Source organism: Bombus bifarius, unplaced genomic scaffold (assembly GCF_011952205.1).
Source record: "Bombus bifarius isolate JDL3187 unplaced genomic scaffold, Bbif_JDL3187 scf7180000009761, whole genome shotgun sequence".
Classification (NCBI taxonomy): domain Eukaryota; kingdom Metazoa; phylum Arthropoda; class Insecta; order Hymenoptera; family Apidae; genus Bombus; species Bombus bifarius.
In genome coordinates, this window is record NW_022885321.1 from 79,857 (window position 1) to 102,220 (window position 22,364).

General features: G+C 39.1%; 1 protein-coding gene across 4 annotated transcripts in view; it reads right to left on the minus strand.

Annotated features, from left to right (window-relative positions):
* The window catches only part of LOC117215659 (POU domain, class 6, transcription factor 1), a 211,125-nt gene that overhangs the window by 19,533 nt on the left and 169,228 nt on the right, over window positions 1–22,364 (minus strand). For 3 of the 4 annotated variants that reach the window (XM_033462041.1, XM_033462042.1, XM_033462040.1), the window contains 5 exons: window positions 6,554–6,731; window positions 5,858–6,016; window positions 5,162–5,353; window positions 898–1,071; window positions 108–361 (listed from right to left, as the gene is read on the minus strand). In XM_033462041.1, the coding sequence (XP_033317932.1) occupies window positions 108–361; window positions 898–1,071; window positions 5,162–5,353; window positions 5,858–6,016; window positions 6,554–6,731 (957 nt within the window). Of the gene's footprint in view, window positions 1–107; window positions 362–897; window positions 1,072–5,161; window positions 5,354–5,857; window positions 6,017–6,553; window positions 6,732–19,757; window positions 19,764–22,364 lie in introns of those variants that run through there. The other variant, XM_033462043.1, reaches the window with a different exon arrangement.

The window sequence follows — 22,364 nt, forward strand, 5'->3', positions numbered from 1 at the left end:
AAAGCCGCGGGAACTGATCATTTTTCGAAGTATTCCCGTGAGAATGATTGTAACGCGCGTGGAAAAGGCATAAATTATTCAGCAAACGACGATATATGTAGACGCACCGTATAATGATTTATGTGGGAGCTGTGTCGATGACCGTGGTGTTGAGGAGATGTTGTTAGAAGCGGTTGCTGAGAAGCCTGAGCGACCTGGACCGCCTGTGCAGCCTGTGCCTGAGCCGCCTGCGCGGCCTGAAGTAGTTGCTGAGGCTGCATCGCGCTCAGAAGTTGCTGGCTGGCCGAACTGTTGCTTAGAAGGTGAGGCAAGGCAGCGGGACTTAACCCTAATCCTGATGCTAAGCTGGGACTTGTTGGAACTGTTATGTGGAGAAAGAAAACCACGATCCAATCGTATTTAATTTTCAGTCGTCTCGTTTTATTCATCGAATTTTTCTATAATTACTTTCATATCATTTTTGGGGAATTTATTTTATACAGTGACCGAAAAAGATTATTTTTGACCTTTTAATATTAGAACTATTAAAACAGTTAAAATATAAAGGAATCAGAATTTTTCACAAAAAGCGTCGTTATTTTGATCACTGCATTCTTTTGCAATTAGTTCTGTACTAAATTTACTCACAAAAATTTTATAAATTTACAATGGTGCATTATTAGAGAATACCAATACGAAGCGTAGTTTGTTACGGAACACCAGAACATTTCTTTCATAAGATGTTCAAAGAAGTAAATCTAAATTCGAGAAATCAAAATCTACTAATTTAAACTGTTTTATCCTTATCAACTTTTAACACACCGTGACTATAAAAGTTTCCAATTAAAAGACAATCAGGTCAATAGATAAACCAATTCGTATCTTTTACGAAAAAAAAATTTTGCAAACTGGCTTTACCTGTAAATTCACCGTTGCTGGTCGGCGTGTTCAGCATATTCTGTGGCTGAGCGATGGATTGAAGATTCGCCAGGGTAGTAGACACGACCTGGCCGTTGCTGAGCGCCAAGTTCACCATCTGATTATTCGTGACGTGGCTGACAGGTATAGTGAGAATAGTTTGTGTAGCGATTCCTGCAAGAATAATAAATAGAGAAAGAAAGATTAATCCCGTAGGTTCCACCACGAGGTTAACAACGACACCACAACGGGTTAAGAGAAGCTAGCCTGATAATTCTATCTGTGGCCTATCCTCGTATGAACGTGTCTCGAATCAATAGATACTTCATTTCCATTATGAACGTAGTCCACGCGTCGTTGATCCAGGAAGGGTAGTAAAGTTATCAGAGTCTCATAGAGGGATTATTAGGCAACCCATAGGGCAGGTAACCTCGCAGACCGGCGTAGTTGGCAAACTATTATCGTCATCTTAATAGTGGGTACAGGTACTGGCACTGGACTAGGCTGCGAGAAGGACGCCTAATCATACTTAGAATAGTTTCGGGATTACCTCCAGCTCCGCTAATCTGATTACTCTGTACACGCGCTTAATATGATTACTGATCATGAGTACGTACCCGTGTTGGTACCTATAGCTAAGCTAAGCAAATCCCGTATTCCGAACAGCCATAAAAGTTTCGCGTTCTGAGGTAAGGTCAACTGACAATCCGATTAACGTTTAGTTCCGTTCCGCGATATTCCACGATAATATTCCGAAGAACGTTCTTTTATTTCCGAGTATCACCACTATGTATGCTGCTCGGTTGTCTGTCATTTCTGTTTCTTTTGCCTTTTACATACGATAAAAATGGACTTTCGCGAATATAGGAAAAAATCTCATTTGAACAGTATAAACTGTTACTGTTATCAAGCTTTCTGATAGACTAAGACGAGGTTAAAGGGAATATGGGACTTATGGTTTAAAAAGAAGAGAGATGGTTGAAACAAAAGCTGGATTCAGGAGTAGTGTGTTCCAAACATACAATACGACTACGACATTGTAAATAATGTAACGTACATTAAGATTTTTAATGTACTATATGAATTAGATTAAGGCAAACATAATTCATATTTTAAAAAGGAATTCATGGTTTGATGGAAACAATAAACCACTTCAACATGTGGTTTATTAAAATCATATATCACATTATGATATACATATATTAAAATTCTCAGTTGGTTGCTCTATTGAGACTAAGATAAATCGAATATTCTGATAACAAGAAAATTTGTCGATTGAAATAAACCGAGTTTAACCCTCTCGCTTCGGATGCCGCTTATAGGCGGCGCCGGCTAGATAACCTGTGGGTACGGGTGCCGCTTATAGGCGGCGACCACGCGACGATCGGCACCCCATATATCAGGCATACACCAGTGCCATCTGTAGTCAATAATATATTTTTTCGTTACCGGCAGAGGCCTTTTCATATTAAAGATGTAAATTATACTTATCATATTGGAGCAAAGATTGTTTTATTAATGTTTTATTCAGCACAGTTGTTATTTAAGACTTAGAGAAACATTTATACAGCAATCACGCCACTGTGCGCATTTGTGGCGCGTGCCTCCACAGGGAGAGCACTTAGGCGGACTGGACTGCCGAAGCGAAAGAGTTAAGGGTAGTTTATTGTAATCACACAATTTGAATACGATTTTTCATCATAGATAATATAATGTACATATATCAATATCCTTCATAGACTGTTTGAATCTGATTAAGGGGAATATATTTCACCGTTTGGAAAAGGAAACTATAACATGCGGTGATTACAGCAAATCAGATTTAGGAATAGTTTGACATTCGAAGATAGATATTCTAACGTAAGTACGTTAAGATTAGGTCGAATCACGATTTATAATCAGATCAAGACTTACACTCTTGACCCGAGTCTTTTTCAAGATTCTTCAATTTCTCGACGAAAATAGCCGACACATCTGACAACCCCTCGCGAGCTTATTCTTAAAAGAGTATTCCAAAGTATCCAATGTTATTTGCGTTGCCAATGATCTGTATCCTTATGACCTACTGCTAGGCGATTATAGAACGTTCGATCACTATTGCTTTCAATCGCGTTCCGATTATAAAATTATTCCTTCTAGATTCTCTTTTAGGATTCCGTCTAACATACTTTAAAGACAATTGACACAAAAGTTTAATGTGTCGACTGAGTCACTAAACAATGTAATACATATTTAATCGTTCTCTATTTTCCTCGTCGCTATATATTGGTATTTCTGAAGATCCTTTGATACAAAACTGTATTAAACTGAAAAATATTATTATTAACATTGGCAGAATTAATTTCCAATGAATATTACAATTAACAGGTGACTCGATAAAGCTGCTAATCCCTGATTCTCAGGTTGAAGCGCAATATTATAGCGTATGTTATAAACCCAAGATGCTTCTTTCTATCAAATCAATCAATCAATTGCGAATCAATCGAGCGCAAGCCAGTTAACATCGATTGTACCGAAAAGCAGTGCAAACATTATTTGCCACCACGTAACTCGTCATCCTACCACGGACTGGTCCATATCCACGAACTTCAATCCACTTAGGCAGACTCGCAAAGTTTTCGTTGCCCCTCTTTACCCTCCCTTGTGCTAGTGTCTCATTTCCTTCCCTCTCGTACCAACCCTTGCATTCACCTGTCCCTCTTCGTTCCTCCTATGGTCCCAGTCCTCTTTCTCTCTCTCTCTCTCTCAATTGCCAGAATAGAAACTCAACTTGGTAGAAACGAAGTTAGCGCGAACCGCAATCGATATAATAGCGGCTGAATCCGCGGAGCTGTGATGTCCAGCCAAGGGAAAGAGAGAGAGAGAGAGTGGTATTAGGGTTAGGGTAGGAAGGAACGGACACGAGTAAGGCGAGGGGTGGTTATTCGTGGGTCTAGAAAGGGGTAGTGAGACGTTAATTATACATTGAAATTAGTTGCAGAGTTTGCCCTCTGCTCGCCAGGCCAGTCGAGGACCACTAAGTATGGACGACGGGGCGAGCCTTAGTCCGAGCCTTGGTCAGAGATAGTCGATATGATATTATATATTATATGTATATATACGTATACATATATATAATATATGTACTCACATATATATAATATATATACATACATATATATATACATCGGCACATCTTGATTGCACATTATGCGCCGGCACATCGTGCAGATTTCACGATGAGACCACTCGGACTGATTTATGCCCTGAAATTCGAAGGTACTTAGTGCGAGGGTTATTGTTGGAGATTTCTTGTTGGTTTACTGATAGCTACGGGATACAGGGCATCTCCTCTTTCCTCGCGGATCCTTTGTCAGACAGTCTCCTCTCTTGCTCTGCCTCCTGGGTGCCGTTTAATTAAATTTCACAGGTGAGGCTGCGATTAGCCGCCTCGAATGTTTTCGGGATCTCGACAGCTGGACTTGTTGAGAGGGTCTAATGCTTTACAAGTTTGGAAAAAGGAATACATTGTGACGTGTGAAGAATATTAGAATAATGTTATATTTGATATACTGCGGGAAGATATTATGTATTATATGAGAAAAGTGTTTGAAATTAATACTGTGTAATTAGAATTCCTTAGAAGTCAGTCAAAAATTGTTGAGATACTTTCAATTCTGTATACTTGTTATTGAGTTTTAATAACCATTGATTAACGTATATAAAATGCAAAATATCTCGCAGATGGCTTTTGAGGATTAAATATGATACGTAAAATAGGTCATTAACCATTAGTTCCTACTTGTATTAAACTTCTAATTCAGATCATTTGGATTTTCAATATCTAAATGTTTGTAAAAAATATCTTAGAGGAAGGTCTTAAAAACAAAATTCTATAACTCTTTCCCTATCAATTCCCTTCGTCTAATATTCTAATGTTTATTCCAAATCCCGAAGTATTCTACACATTTATGATAAAAGTTTATCCAAAAAATATTCCAAATTTCAAAATATTCGACAATAAAGTGAAATATACTTCTAGTCAAATACTGAATCTACTTATTATTCCAAGCTAACACGATTCATTCTACGCATCTATTTCCTGTATAATAAATTCCCTATGAATCGTAATCGTAAAAGGGTTTGACGGACAATCGATTTGCGTGACACGTTGAACGTGGACGAGGTTTACTTCGAACTTCAGGAATGAGCCTCTAATGGGTATCGTTGAATGCTCGTTTTGAGAGCTGAAAGGGTGCAAACATATAAGAAACGGAAGGCTTACCTTGCGATGTAGGGATAAGAAGCTGAGCCCCTTGAATGCCTTGAACCAATTGACCGGACGTTAGGATGAATTGAGGCATCGCGACCGGTTGCGGCTGAGATAATAGCTGAGGTAATGTCGCCATTGGCGTCGAACTCGGCGGCAGAAGATGAGGGGCAGCTGTCGTGTTCGAGGCTGTTGGTACTGTGCCACCTGAACATGAAAATTCATTCAGTGAAAGGAAAATCTAACGATTTAATTAGCTAGCCCACCTCTTATAATATATTGTTAAGAATACTAAATTGTTTCACTACTGGATGGTGTGTTTTGAAAAATTAAAATCCATTTTCAGGTTTGTATCTCTTCAAGTACAACAAAAGGTAAATATTTAAAAAAACTACCTACGTTTTAATAATGCAAATAATATAAATATAATCGAGGAGAACACCATGGTTAAATAAATATAAACTTCACGACAAAAAAAATTCTACAACTGAGAAGTTGAAATGGTAAACGATGTAAGTATTAGAAAAATAAAGAAGGGGGATGTTTAGTAAGGGGGGATGTTACTTATATGGAGAGTATGGCGAGAGAACTTACAATGTGCTAAAACAATTTGTGAGGAAGTTATTTGAATAATTGAAGCATTGTAAAAGAGTGTCAAGTTTTTCTGTATGTCAGTTTGTCAAACCATGCAATGTCTGTTTCTATCCCTACCGGAGGAGCTGACAGTGAGATTCAGGGGCGTGTTGATGAGCTGATTGTTAGTCAATCCCGCTGTCATTCCCTGGAGACCCGCAGCTAGCGAGGCGACTTGCGGTAGGTTTTGTAGATTCGCTAGGTTCTGAAGATTCTGTAGGGTCACCATACCTGCCACTGATGGGACAATAAAAACATAATGAATATAGTAAATTCATTCTATTTAATTGAAAATGTCTCGTATAACATAAATATAATATATTTATAAAAGGTGTCTACAAATGTTCGAGTACTTTCGTAAATCTATATATACGGGATATTTGCAAAATCATGGTACAATGGGGAAGGAGGGGATTTCTCATATAAAAATAAGTCAAACATATAGAATAAAATGTTCCTATATGACGCTACGTTTTCGAGGATCTGGAGTTTGAATGTTCGTTGAGTACGCATGCACTCAACTAACCGCAGTCTGTTTAGTTCACCCTATCTGGCTATCTATCGTTACTTCTATTTATAAACCATGTCAGTCAAAATCTGGTATAACTGTAAATAATGCACTTAGTTTCGATGATGTACTTATTTTGTGTTCTGTGTAAAATAAAAATAAGAAATCTGATATCCATTATTTAGACAGATTTGATAATTTCAGCGTTAAGTACGATAGAAAGACATGATTATTTTATTCAATTAATAAATCAGATTCCGACTTACTCGTCCCATTAAGATGCGCTTGCGCCACGGCCGCACGTTTCGCCTGATGCAAATTTTCAGGTGACGGACTATTCTTCCGCGAGTTCTTCATCTCATCCATCATCATCTGATGCTCATGGAGCGAGCCGGTCGCGGCCGCCACCGGTTCAGGGCTGCCAACGCTACTCCTGTCGCTGTCCTGTAACAAACGTGCGTTCAAATGGTAAATTACGAAGATTTACATAATTACAGCTTATGTTAATCATACTCTATTAAACTCTACGCTTCTATGGTTGGGAATGGACACAGAAATAAAATGAAAGAAATGGGACGCTGTATCATAAAATGAGGCTTTGTTTCCAATTTTTTCCTCCCCCCCTTTTTTTTTGTCAAATTTATCGAAAGCCAGCAAAAAGTAGCCGCCGGGAAAAAATATTAATTACGATTGAAGAGGTACCGGTGGAAACACAGCCGAAAAGTCCAACTGCGGAGCAGCGCGCTCTGTCAGCGGCGAAAATAGCGATACTTTATTTCGTTTATTACGCCGCGTTTGAAACCCCTTCGCATTTGTACCGTATTGATAACAATTATAAAATATTCGACCACCGCCGGTGGAAACAAAGTGCTTTCGACTATATGTGTCATCGCAAATTTTCCTGCGCGCCTTTCAAGCTTCCCAGGTAATTTTTTGTTGTCAATGTTGCCAAAATATTAATGGCCCTCGTTAAGGGAATTGATATTGTTAATATCATACTCTGACTTCTTCATGCGTCCGCTTAATCGAAACGTAAAACATTCTTTTACATATTTTCAAATCTTTATTCCAAACTATAAATCAATATACCCTGGTGATTCGAAGAGATCTTCGAAGAAACACTGCAGACATTTAGCGCGAAAATTATCGAACCTTGTACCAAACAGGACTCGTACGAAAATATACATGATGCAAGTGAAACGACACCTTCTTTGTCAGACGATCGTAGTTCAATGACAAAAATTCGTATGCTCTGTCTCGACGATACTGTGAGACAGGGTAAACTGTTAACGTTAGAATTAACAAGATACGAATGGATCGACAGAAATGATTTGAATCACAATCATCAATGTAATAACAAAATATAAAAATATTGGTGATTAAAGTGTAAAATTCGTATCAAAGAAACTAACATGAAAGGTATACGATAAAATACATAGTGAGAGGAAAAAAATAAGCTTTCATCTATTTACTTTATCAACGTCATTCAAATATAAAATCAAATGCATCGTAATAAATATATAAAATTGTTATCACAACTATGATTTCGTCATATTAATTATTCTGCAAGTCCTAATGTTAAAGAGTTAGAAGTAGAATGAGAAGTGTTTCAATGGCATCCGATTCAATAGCTCGCTAGCTGCTTTACGATTATAATTTCTAGTAGTACGTAGTAAGGAGATTGACCGTAAACTAGTAGCACAATTATCGTGCCGATAAAACTTGGAGAGGGCTTGAAGTAGCAACGTTATTTGAAGAGAGTTCGCTTGATACTGTGTCTGATTATTTCACGAAGGTCAGGTAAACCCCGACAAACTTTTAACTTTCTACCTGTTTAAGGACAACGTGGACGCGATCGCCGGACCCAACCTACCCCAAGGGGATTCGATAAACGTCCCAACTTTCGATGACGCTCGCCGAGTATCCAGGAATACGTCCAACTTTTTAAATTATCGATCCCCCCGCATTCTGCTGATATAATTAATTCCTGTTGCGTAAGCAGCTTGACATACTAGGAGCAACTTTCGAATGCAAGAATATGATGTATACTTTTATTTTTTCCTTTCACATCAATTTTTTATCGTTTACCGCCAATATAGAAAAAGTAAATGCACCTAATTTTAATTATTGAAATTGAAGTTTTCGATTGAACAGTGATTGACATTTTTGTGTTTAATTAGTTTTAGAGAAAAATATTGTGTATTGGTAAAATGCAATTGCGGAATAACACAGTGCAAAAACAAATCCCATGTTTCTCTATCGTTAAAGTATTTCGTGAATTTATGGAAAATATAAAAAAGATATTTTCAAAACATTAAGGCTTTTTGTTTGTTGAGATATGAGTGAGATTCGAACATAAAAATTAGAAGATCATAGTAGGGTGAAAAAGATACACATGATATAATTTTCCCCTAGAAAAATAACTAATTCATACATTTAGAAAATTTCAAAGGCTTTTTCATTAGAGACTCTAGAAAAATTACCTTGTATTGTAAATACATTTAAACTTGATATATATATAATAAACTGTATACAATATATATTTATAACAAATAAAAAAAAAGATTTAGAAATTCTCTTATTGCTCAATTAAATTTCCAGCCCCAAAGAAACTTATTGCCAAACATTAATCCGACATTGTAATCGATTGCATACATCACCGTCGTGTGGTGACGTTGCTTTCCAGCCATTAAAAAACTAAAAGCTAAAAAATCGAGGACGGGCAAGTCGTGCATTTTACCTTTTCATCATCCCTTTGCGCCGTGTCTGATTTTTTTTCTCTCCTTGCTAGCCGAAATCAATCGAACGGGTACGCAAAGGTTTTAGCACGGGCTCGCAATCATTCTCGCCAAAATGCTCAATTATACGCGCGTGGTTCGTTAACGTACCACGCTTTTTATTGCGGCGGCACGTTTAACGCTGAAAATTGATTAATAATCATTCACGGTCCAACTGGCCGACGTTAAAATGCTTCGCTACGAAATAATGGTGGTAGACATACACGCCGTTCGATAGGGTATAAGGGGGTTGGAGGCAGGGTTGGCGGTGAAAAAAAAGGGAACAATGAAACACGTACGCGGGCGACGAATCATCGACGAAGAGAAAAATCAGCGAGACGAAGTCGACCGTTCGTCCGATATACACTTTGTGTCCCGTGTGTTGAACGTGCGAAACGCGACAAAGGTTTGCCGATTTCTCGAATCGAACTCGCGAGTTTATAATATTTCCCGCGATGTATCCACCAACGATTCTTTGTGAGCGCGACAATTCTTTCGCGAAATGAAGCTCGTTAACGAAATTCTCCCGCGATAATACGATTTTCGCGCGCGTGTCCAACAGAGAGAGAAAGTGAGTGAGTGAGCGAGCGAATGAGTAAGTGAGTGAGTGAGTGAGCGAATGAGTGAGTGAGTGAATAAGTGAGTGAGAGAAAGAGAGAGAGAGAGAGAGAAAGGGAGAGAGAGAGAGAGAGAATGTAGGAAACAGAAAACGACCAACGTAGAAAAATTGCACATTGCGACACATACTCCCGTTTTCTCATTCTCTGTGTGAGTACACGTGTACGTGTATTACAAATCGACGAGATATTATATAAACATAAATAATTCGCGTTGCGAAATTTTTCTATTGTGCACCTGACGATATTCCAAATTAACAAGCCGACGAGACGCGATATAGGCACTACCACCACTGGGGGTTGGTTCAATCAGCGCCGTACAACGATATATTGGCAATCAAGCCGGTGAATATTTTTTATACCGCTGCCCCTGTACGATTACAAAGCTGCACAAAGGCTCGGTACGGATTGTCAATTTTCTTAAAATACCACCGGCGAATGTACAATCTCGCGAATACCCACGTTTCAATGCACGAAGGGTGAAGATTGGAATTTGTTGCAATTATTCCCTACCGGATTTTGCATTACCTGCGCATTCGCCTCTGTTTTCATCCTAACATATTACCGATACGATATATTACAGGCGACACTTTGCACTAACGACTGGTAACTTTATCTTCGTGTTCTTTATTCGTGTCTTTGACGCGTTCCGCGTTCAGGATAGACTTCTCCTTATTTTGCTTTGTGAGACAGCTACATTACAATTATTCATTACGGAAAAAGTGTGGAGTTATAGGAAATTCTATCTACAGAAATTTAATCCATTTATTTATTTCATCAATAAGTATATCTATTTATTCTGTTAATTCCGGCGGGCCATCGCTATTATCGCGTCATGTTCCTTTTTCTTTTTTTTTTTTTTTATTATTGTATTAAGACTCTCGTTATAATTAACCAGGACAAGATATAAATTTTGTTAATTCTGAACAGAAAAATATGAAAATCACTCGTGGCCGAGGGTTCAACGTCCAACTTAGCTCTAAAGAATATCAATTTCGATAGAACCTTCAAATCTATCACTCAGCAATATTTGCCTATTCTCTCTCGAGAAATATGAATCGAACGAGGGTTGAACGGGGTAAAGGGAGCAAAAAGGTAAAGAAAAGAGAGAAACTGGCGTGTATTAATCATTCGTCCCCGTATCCCCAGCTCGTTCGTGCCGTGCGATATATAATTCATGCATATTTACGGGATGCCGGAGGAATAATTAACGAACGGCAGCGCATTAAGGCGCGTCCTGTGTATATATATGTACATCGCACGTACAGTCGGCTTCTTAGAAAGACAATCTAAATTATAATAAATCGATGGAGTACGCACGAGCCTCGATGCTTTCCACCCTCGTTTCTTCTCTCTTTCATCGTGTGTCGATGGTTGGTGGTTGTACAAAGTAATGTTACCCGGCGCGCGGCCTCTTTGCATAATGGCATGGAAATATGCCGGAACGTGTATCGCCATAGTTGGATACAGATTAAGCGTGTTAGAGCTTCGACACCCGGCTAATTCGCGAAAAAGGACTCTCTCCCCGGGGTGACACGATCCATGAATAAATTCGACCGAGCTTCTCTCTCGGACTCACGGTCAACCAGATAAACATGACTAGATATCAGACAGACGACGTTTACGGCGATTTTCAACCAGTGATAAAATTATTTTGCGAGAGAATTTTAAGTCAGGGGATTTAAATACACGGATCTTTTTAGAGGTTTAAAATTCGTTTGTCTTCAGTTCGTGTGGCCTGAATGATGATACAGGCTTTTAGACGATCAGAGTTTTAAACGTAAAATCGGGGAATGAAGATTCTCACTGGTACAAGTGACAGGATTAGGCGAAAAAAGGAAATATATAACGATCTGGAATCCCGCGAATGGTGGAAGTTATCAAACGATTCGAATGCTCTCGCTGCCATTTTTCTATATAAAAGGGGTGAATATCCCTTTTCCGTGGCGCTGTAATTTCGAATTTTCGTCAAAGTCGTACAATGGAGAGCGGCGCTCGCGGCCGCATCGCCATTGGTATCGGGGCATTTCATTGCATAAAAAATAGATAAAGCCCGGTCGATAGGTAACGAACGAAAATAGGAGGCGCAGGAGCAACGGCGGTAGTTCAATTTTTTTTGTACGCAAATTCGTAAACGGCTATGGCCACCCCCATATTAAATGGACGAGGCGAGGGGGATTAGTTGAATGTACAGGCCCGGCCATTTTGCTTGTAAAAGTGCACTCCGATATATAGTAAGCCGTAGAAACGTATGTTTACGGGGTTTAGACATTTCGCATAAATTAATCAGCCGATCAACCCCCCCTTGCTCGACAGAAGCACACAAACGTTGATTTTCTTCCTGCATCTGAGCCTTTATAATTTCTTCAACGGTTTTACTATGAGAAATATAAATCCCACCTGCATGCTTTGATCAACATGTTATTATATTTAATTTTTTCCTGAAGGTTGGAGATAAATATCGATCGTATTGTAGAGGTATAAGTATAGCGAAAGAGTGATCTTCTATGTACATACCTTTTTAAATCACGTGTGATCTTGTTTGGGTAATAAGCATGCTGATTATAGGGGATGCGGATCGAGAGTATACACAGGTGCTTGAAGTAAGAAGAAAATTCATGTAAACATAGGTACGCGGTCGCTTTGCATTTAAATGTAAATTTATACAACGAAAGGAAAAATTTTAGTATGCATGAAATGAATTTTAACCAATGTATCTACGACACTGCGGTTTGTTCAAACCTTAACTGATAAGTTAGATTATCTCAACCTCGTGTTAAACACGCTTTTAATTATTCACGATCTATTAAGGAATTTCTATAATTCGATGCTAATACGTACACAAAAAACCAGACTTATTTTTTAATATACTTAAAACTCCTGGAATAGCATTTATTTGTAATAAGACTCAATTTTTTATGTATATTATAAACTTTAAATTATGCACACGTTTTTCGATAAAACTGATAGCCAATTAAATGGTATTCCTATTGATGATTGTTTAATTTTATCGAGTCTTGAAACAAATGTACTGAATAATTATACTAAAAGCTTTAAGCGGAGGTGCGAGTTTAAGGAGATGCAAGAATATTTATATTTCAATCTTGCTCATTATTTTAGTAAGTACGAAAGATTTACAATGCCGTAAGAAGATGTTTAACATGAAAGTGGAACGAAAGATCATGCATACCAACAAGAATTCTCTTCTATTTTGTTCAAACTTGATGTACTTTTTAGCGTTAGGAAAATAAAATATTGGTTTAATGTGATCGGAAGAATGCATTTAAAAAGTCGTCATGTTTTTCTTTGCGAAGAATAGATATATTTTTTTCTGCCAATCATTTAACAAATATTTTAACCGCACCGGCGGGAATTATGTAACACGCACTTGACTCTCTACTGGAACAACAAACAAATCATTTGGAAAAATTCTTGAAGCGACAGCCGACTTTTCGTGTGCATAATTCATAACTGCCTCTCACTGACTTCGTTACTGTTTCTAATTGTTGTTCATTCATTCCCGTATTTTGGTAGCTGTCTCTCAATTCCGTTAACAAGTTTGTCCTCTCCGTCCTAATTACCTTTGAGTAAACTGCTCGAATTTCGAGTGTCCTAAATATATAAATATTATCAGGACAAAAAAGTTCTTCGCATTCCGAAAATGGATTTACCAAATACCCACAATTGCATCAACTTCAATTATCATTATAGACCTGGCCATTCACTTCCCGTCGGGGTTTGTGTATCTACCATTATCAGATTTCGTTAAAGAGAAATGTAAAATTAAAATACGAAGAGGATTTCCAAGGTAATATAAAATAATTATTAATTTTTAAGAGTAGTAGCGGTATAAAGAGAATAAAATTGGATATTAATTTGTATTGAGTGCGTGTTCTGCTTGCACGAAAACTTGCTTCAGAAAATTGATCAACTTTTTACGAAGTTTTGAATATTGTAATTTTATATATTACGGAAATTTGGTTCAGAGAAATTTATTTCGCACAAGTTTCCAAGTTTTTACAAAGTTCCGAAACTTCGGTGGTGAGTAAGTTAACAACAAAAATTTGCTTCGGAAAGCTAGCCAACTTTTTTACAATGTATAATAGTAAAACTTCACTGATAGGGTATTCAGAAAACCTTGAAATACTTTAGAAAACCTTCCAATTTTGCTACAAACTTCATTGATAAGTTGACCACAAAAATTTGCTTCAAAGAACTCAAATTTTCCACAAAGTTCAGGATTCCAAAGTTTCCACAAAGGACCAAAAATCCTACAAATCGTAAAACCTCACGGACTGATTTTCCACAAAAATTTTCGACAGAGAACTCTAATTTCCGGGAGATTTAAAAACGTTAGTAGCAAGCTTGGAACAATGCTAAAACACACGAGGGTTACAAATACAAATTTCTGGAGAGCAACGCGTCCCCTATGCAGCTAGGGTAGGAACACGGAAGTTGGAGGCCCCGCCGGTAAAATAAACTGAAATTTTCGAGTTATTGCAACTCCAATAAATCGAACCTGGGGGGGGGGGGACATTCTCGTCGGCATGGTCGGGGATCCACGGCGAGACATAAATTCTCGGGACGGTTCGACAAAAAAGTCCCATTCCCCGATACAAAGAAACTAATCCGCGACCTTTCACACCTTCGAAACGGCTGGAAAGCAGCCCGATTTACACGAGCCACCCTCGCCTCTCCCTCTCTCATTCCTGTGACGCGCGCACCGGCGTCCAGAGCAATCGGAACAGCGACCATCAGCGACAATGCCCGACCGAACGAAATAATAACGCTTTAAATTTCGCGGGAAGGATCGTTCGTTGGTCGGTTCGAGCAGTAAAAAATCGTTAGCCGGCCCTCACGGGCCATCTCGCTAATGCGAAAAACCGTGCTGCAGCGTTCTCCGCTCGACAGACAGAGAGAGAAGTGTAGAGACGGGAAGAGAGGGACCACCACCCAGATCGGATCAGAGGGTGGACGGGGGTGTACGTGGACACGCGTGTGTCTATCCATACATGCATATATGTATCGAACAGTCACACATATATACAGGGTAACGTGGTGCAAAAAAAAAACGCGAGCAGAAAAAGGGCGGCGTTGCGAGCTGGTTCAGTGGTGGGGTGGAAAAAAGAGGGTGGCACAGGATTGGGATACACGGTCGTTGGAAATGCAACAATAAACATTACTTATCGGCACGGGAGCCTTTAACAATGCGGATACGACGAGAGAAGCGGCTCGCGGCCGCGCAAAAGCGCAAGTTTTTTGCAATAAAGTCATTTCGAGGCATTTGAGTTATGGGTAATTCGTGTGGAACGCGCGAGCGACCGGTAACGCATATACAGAGACATAGGGGGACGTGATAGAGAAAGAGTACGAGAGAAAGATCGTATGGAAAGTGTGGGAGCGTGTGCGTGGGAGAGAAAGAGAACGGGAGATCAGGTCCCAGCGCCATTGATTAGTATTAATGACTTAGCTGCACTCATTTCGCCCGAATAAAAGTAATTGGATTTGGCTTCGACCCCGCGGACCGCGCCAGCGGTGCCTGGCGGCGTCGGTGGCGTCGGCGTCCGCGGTGGCGGCGGCGGCGGCGGTTCGTGGCGTCGGCGCAACGAAAACGGCGGCGCGGCGTGTAAAAATACATTAATATCTGTTTGCGCTTAATAAACGATAGCCGCGCTGACTTCAGACTAATGGCCGTATTCCGGAATCGGTAATACGCGTTTTTATGTTTCTTTCTCTATACAACGGCCCCCGCGGCACCGGCTTTCCCACGTACGCTTATATTCTCGCCAATCTTTCGTTACGATCGATTCTCCCTTTTGTCTACCTCTCTTTCTCGTTTCGCGGCTCTTTTTCTTCGTCGTTTGCTGCGATGTTTCTTTTTTTTGCTCTAAAAGGCTTTCGCGAGCTAGCCCTGCTCGTTACACGCGGGGATTACTGCTTTCCGCTCGGATATCGTGCACGAGCCTTCAGTTTGCTCGACTTGGGGTTACTGAAAGGATTCTTGTTGTTTAACGTTGTGATGAGTGCCGGAGGTAGAAATAATTAAGAATGGTTGTTGCAGGATTGTAATATCTGTAAGCGAGGTATTGGAATAACATGTATATCAGCAAAACAGAATCTTGATCTTGGTTTCAGATGACTCTGAAGAAATCGAGACTATGATCAGTGGGATTGTAACAATTATAAAATAAGTGTATAAAATTAAAATATTAATTTTAAAGAAATCTAGATGGATTCTTTTGAGGATCAGTAAAATATACAAGAGAAAAGACAAAAATTATTTCGTAAGGTACTACATAAGCAATATAGCTTACAAAAACAGATTTTGTAACCTATCTATCCATTCCCATCTCTCTGAACGTACAGAAATTCAATGGCGAAGATACAACGAATGCGGAACACAGGAATAAGCAAATAAACCGCACGCCTCATTAGAAACCTTACCACTAAGGGGCAAAAAGAAAGGAAGAGTGGTGGAAGAACAAAAAGAAAAAAGAAGAAGAAACGAGAAGAAAAGCCCATTAACAAAGTCCGTATCACGACGTAACAGACCCACCAAGACACTTTTAACTCACCGCGTACCACGTCACAAGTACTCCATTGATCGGGATTAAGGATTATCCGTGGCCATCCAGAGCGAAGCGGTGCGAGGAAACGATGAATTTCCTCGACGACCGGGGTATCCTAACGGGGACGTGCTCCACGGGGGTTGCAATTATCACGTGGTCATTGCGAATCGTTGTTATCGGGCAGTTGGGATGAGGAGGACAGAGAGAAAGAGGGAGAAGAGGGAGCACGTGTGAGAAGGACGGGGATGAAAAGGGACTAACCAGAGACGGAGAGAGCTGGAGGAAGATGGACAAACGAGAGAAAGAAAGAGGGAGAATCGACCGAACCCTCGGCACAAGGCTGCTTTGTCTGTAAGTGTAATTAGTCCAGGGTGGGGTTTCTCGTAAGAGAAAGTGAGATCGACAGAGACAGAGGAGGTTACGGAAGGAGGGAAGAGAGGGGTAGAAGGAGGGAAAGGGTGGTTCATCCTGGTTTCTCTCCCTCGCCGCGCCACCATGCCCCACCACCGCCTTATTTATATGCAAATGAGCTTCATTTCGCGATATTAATGTTCCAGCCGAGTCGGCCTGGCCCGGCGCGAAAGGGTGCACAGGATACGCGGAAAAGGGTTCGCCCTCCTCCGTATATGTTTGCGACCGTTGTGTTCACCAGTGCAACGCGCGATTTGCTCCGCTGAAAATTACGATGTCGATGGCCTAGATCGAAGGGTGAAATCATCGTGTCACTACTTTCGATTAGAAGAGGCAAGAAATTTTTTATAGACATTTTTTAGAAGACTTTAACTTTAAGGAGTTCGCTATATTACAGATACTACAGGTATGCAATTATGTTAACGTTGTACATATTGAGAAAGTATACAGTCAAGACGTAAACATAAGTTTGGTAATTTGTACTGATTAGTTAGAATGAATTTGTTTGAATATCTTGCATTTGCTTTTGAAATAAATAAATTATAGTTTGAAATTGTTAAATACAACTTTCTAAATCTTCTTCTTCATACAAAATTGTAATTACGAATTCTTTTCATTTATGAAAAGAATAATGTCTCTAAAATATCTCGGAAGATAGTAGAGAACTTCATGCATAACTTAAGAGAGACGTGAATTGTATCAGGATAACATTCACTTCAAACAAGTTCAGATTTGCTGCTGAATAGTCTCGCTTCTTCTATGTCAGAAGATTACCAAAAAATATACGTAACAAATAACTACTATCTCTTAGAAGCCAAAACAAATATGATTAAGGAATACAGAGTATCTTGCTATAATATCACACAGTTAGATAAAAAGAAAGAATAGAAAAAGCATTGGAGACAACAATAGTACAAGTATCGGAATATTGAAAAAAGATACAGATAGTAACGAAATTTATTCGAAGATAGTGGAACATTATCAACGCGAAACGTCCCGAAAACTGGATACCACGGGACCACCGAGAATCCGTAATTTTCACTCGAGAATTCCCCCTAATCTGCACCGCTATCTGGCCAGAATTGTCGCTTATCAGCAATGTCCGATCCGGTTATGGTAATCGCGTAACCCCGAGAAAACGAACACTCTGCTGCGAAAACCCAAAGTTCCACCCCCTTTATACCCTGTATCAACTACAAATCAAAAACGAAAAGAAAAAGGAAAAGAAAAGAAAAATAAGACGAAGGTTAAGAGGGGGAGTCTTCTCTCTTTTGGTCGAGGTACAACCAGGTATCGGGATAATGACCGATTTATCGCAACGAGCAGAGCATGGCAGCGGGTAGACAGACCCCCATCAAGGCCTCCACCGGGTTAAATTAACAACAGACAAGCCACTTGAAACATTACCGAGGCTTCCTAGGCGAAGCAAGTCGAGGGTGGGTTACTGCTGCTACCTTACTCAACATAAATTAGGGCCGATAGAAAGGGTAGATTGTAGAATGTTGAGTGTATAACGACCGACGGTGGCTTGTGTCTCGAGCATCCGCGGCTCGCGTCTTACTCTTGTAACACACGCGATCCCCGAAAAATCTACCCTTACCACACGCCACTGCATTCTAATACAGCCCATTCGGTGCATCAGGCTTAGGCAACTGTGCCACTCTCGTCACGTTCCAATGTGTCAATCTACCGTGTACCTCCAACTTGGAAATTTGAAATTCCAGCCTGCACTTTTTGACTGGTTTTCTATCACCTTTTTCAACGCTTTAATTACTTTTTATCGCCAACCTCCCGGGGTAACCTTTAATGAATTTTATTAAATTCTCGATCATTTTATCTTTGGCACCTTTTTAATATTTTTGATTTCAGTACTCTTTTCTTATTGTTTTTAGATTTCTGCAATGCCTATAAAAAATACCGTTTTACTTATTATCCTACGTATTTACGTACTAATTAATTTGATCATTGTATATTTTATTATGTTCTTGTAATAGATTTGTAATAGAAGTACTAATAATACGCAGTGTAAAGTTTTAAGAATAGTGTAAAATATTTCAAAAGGACATGCAGTGCGTGCATAGCATTATACATATAAACATGCATATATGTACGAAAAGAAGGTATACTAAAAGATGCTCAATACGATATTCGATTTTACGATTCCGCGAAGTAAAAATAAAAGTTCTAAAATCTTTCTTCGTCTTAAAGTATGAAAACTATATAAGAAGACAATAATAAATAATTTTTGTCAATTTCCTGAATTTGATGCCATTTTTGATATGACAGTTGAAAAGGGAAGCGATAAATTAGGACAGAATAGATGATAAGTTCACAAAGTGTTATAAAAAGTGTATTAAAAAGTATGTTATAACTAATATCATGACGATCGGTATTCTTAAAACGTTCTGAGTAAAAGGAAGTTTGTTCATATAGAGATAGCGTAGTGAATTTAGAAATTGGTTTCTTTTATTCTTTTATTAGCTCGAAAAATGACACATCTATTATTTAAACCGTAAAAGAGAAGAAATTGCCATATGATTGCCAACTTTTTATTCCAAACCAATTTCCGGAAAAATTCTGTCTACACGTGTCACTCCTCCAGTAGATGCAGACTATTATTTAAATACAATTTTAGCATTTAAATTTATGTTCTCTAATAATAGAATAGATCACCAGAATTTTATGATTATCAAATTCAGAGCTCGAGGTTGCTCGCGACGATATATTTTGCAATTTCGCAAAATCGAACGCCACATTCGTAAACAGACATTCTCTTTCCTTTCTCTGCGGCAATTACAACCTTACTTTAATTACAATTCGTAAAATCCAGCGGGGACAATACCGTTTCCCTGGGAGGCAGTATGGAAATCGCGAGGCGAACTTTATGTCAACCTTAGGCACGAGTAATACGATTCTATTAAAATGATTATAAAACCGGCGTCATTAACGCGGGAATTTATGAATATTTTAAACCGAGGCAAGACGATAAGACGATCGCTTCTTTTCTTCTTTTTCCTTTTTTTTTCAAGTTCATCCTCCTCCACCGTTCTGTGTATTAAACTTTAATTTCCAGTTATCGCGCATGAAAATCGTTACGGTGAATGATGTTACTAGGTGGTAATATATAGGGTGTTGAAAAATCGTGCCACATTTATAGTATGATTCTAAACATCAAGCGATAAAGAAAATTTATGTACAAAAGTGTTGTTTGAAAATTACTTTTCAAATCGTAAACAATTCAATTTTCACATATTTGTGATTCTTCGTTTCGTGAACTGTTTGAATACTTCCATGTCATTATACATACATTGTACAATGGGTTATGAAAGAATCAGAACATTCCTAGCAATTTTTTATATATACATTTATATTATACAAACCATTTTGAAATTTCACTATATCGAGACAAGACTATCATAACTCTAATGGAACGGATTTCAAAATATATATAGAAGTTACATACAATATTTATTGGATGTATACATTTTGCAAGGATCGTCAAAGTATTTGAACAATCAATTATTCACTGCATTAATAAGCCACAAATTTAGCGAAACCAACTGGCACTAATTGTATGTTTATGCTGTATATTAGTTATTCATCAAGTGTATATCTGTAATAAATGTCTTGTACTCTCTATATACATTTCTAGATTGGTTACAAATTTTACGAATATAATCATGTGTTTCATTACAATACTAAAGAAATTTCAAAACTTTTCTTGTAATGCACGTAATATATTCAGAAAAGGATTCTGTGCCAAGCGTTCGGGTACTTTTTGTATAGGAAACGATACGTAGAATGAAAGAAAGAGAAAGACGAGAAGTAGAGGGGCATCGTTACCGGTAACGACTCCTCCGTAGGTAATGTTTCCCCGAGTCCCTTCGAAAAGCTTAATTACGGCGAGTCAGCGAAATAATTCGAAATAGGAGTAAACGTTTGTGCCCGGTGGTATTTGCATTTAATGGATATTAAAATGAATGACCATCGCTCATTACGAATGCCGCGGGGTGTTCGTGGTGAAATCGTGGGGTAATGAAGTCGCCGGGGCGAATCTTACTTGTAAATGGATCCTTCATTATATCCAGATATCGTTTCCGAGGAAATGCGTTCTAACGACTATTCGGACACGCCGCGTTCGAGAAATTGTAAGAAATCCCCGAGACCTCGCGATAATGCACCGGACTGTATCTTTCCTTCTCTTGGCTGCGTGTAATTACGTCCTGCATAAATTCCGGCGAAACGCTGTTTGCTCGTCTGATTGGGCAGAATCAAAACGAAGTTTCGGCGGAACTTGCTGCTCCTAGCCAGAGGAAACTTTTAAATAACGTGGTTTTCACGGTTTTAAGTGGATGCGATTATTTTAAATGATTCAGGAGACGAAACGGGTATGAAGAATTATTCAATCATGTAACGTTACGTTGTCAAATTAAACGGGAAAACCACTATCGTAGTCTGTATGCGATATTTTCTAAAATTGTGTTACTTTTTTTATTTCATAAATGTAATTGAAGACTTTACGGTCCTATTTTGAAGTGGATTTGATGTTTTAATCTATCCAGTTTTTGAAATTTTTGACATAAAGTGACTGCAGAAAGTATTTGCACGTTACTGTCTAAAGAAGCATTTTCTTATCAAGTTTTACATTTCACGTTTACCATGAAATTTTTGTAGCTATACTAATAAATGATATGAATAAATGCTATAATAAATACAATACTATGCAAATGCCACGGTGTACGATATACTTCTTTGTATAGAAACTGCATTTGATCAATAATTAACAATCAAAGATACTGTTTACGACAAACGAAACCTTAATCAGTCAACAAGATTACAAATTCTACCACCTTAAGATTAATCTCACTCACTCTAATCATATAATCCTGTCGAATATCGCACACCAATTATCCCTAAAACAACGTGCAACAACTATTGATAGCGTCCGGTATATATACCATCTAGCTAAGAACGAGCCAACTATCCGGTACACGCGAGCGCCCTGTAATCAGCTCATCGGCAACGTTCAGAATATTCTTCGCAACAGACATCTTAATGCTCGCCAGTCGTAAACAGCGCGGACGTGACGTAAATCTATTCGCAGCGTGGTTGTTTGGCTCTCGGTCTTTGCCGGTTAAGAGGGGGCGGTCGGTTGAAGGCGAGTACAGCACGGTGTGAGCGAGGATGAAAGAGGAGCATGAGCTCGAGGAACACAAGAGAGAGCAAGAGAGAGTAAGATAGAAAAGCTGGCTGAGAAGGTGGTCGTGATGAGTGTGGTAGTGGTAGCTACGTTGGTAGGGGTGGTTGGGCGAGAGAATCGGAGGTGGGTCGACCGATGTATGAATATACATGACCTTACCATCAGCCCTTACACCGCAACGGGGCTCTGCTTACATTATTGTATATCTAATTCCGTGGATGGTTCTCAAAATTCGGTGTTTGTCGCGGCCAGGCCAGCGTCGCGACGCTTAACGTTGAAACGGCCACGTGGCCCGTTGAGAATCACTGCTGGCTCACGACATTATGCAGGCAGTCTACATATTATACATTCGGACTGGGATTCAATTAAGTTTGGTTAGACCACCCTCTACCCCCACACCGTCGCCCTTCCGCACCCCATGGTCCACCCAACCACCCACGACCTCCTCTTTCAACTTCGTGTTTCCCTCTTCTGCTTCCTTTCTCTCTCTTCTCCACCCTCTC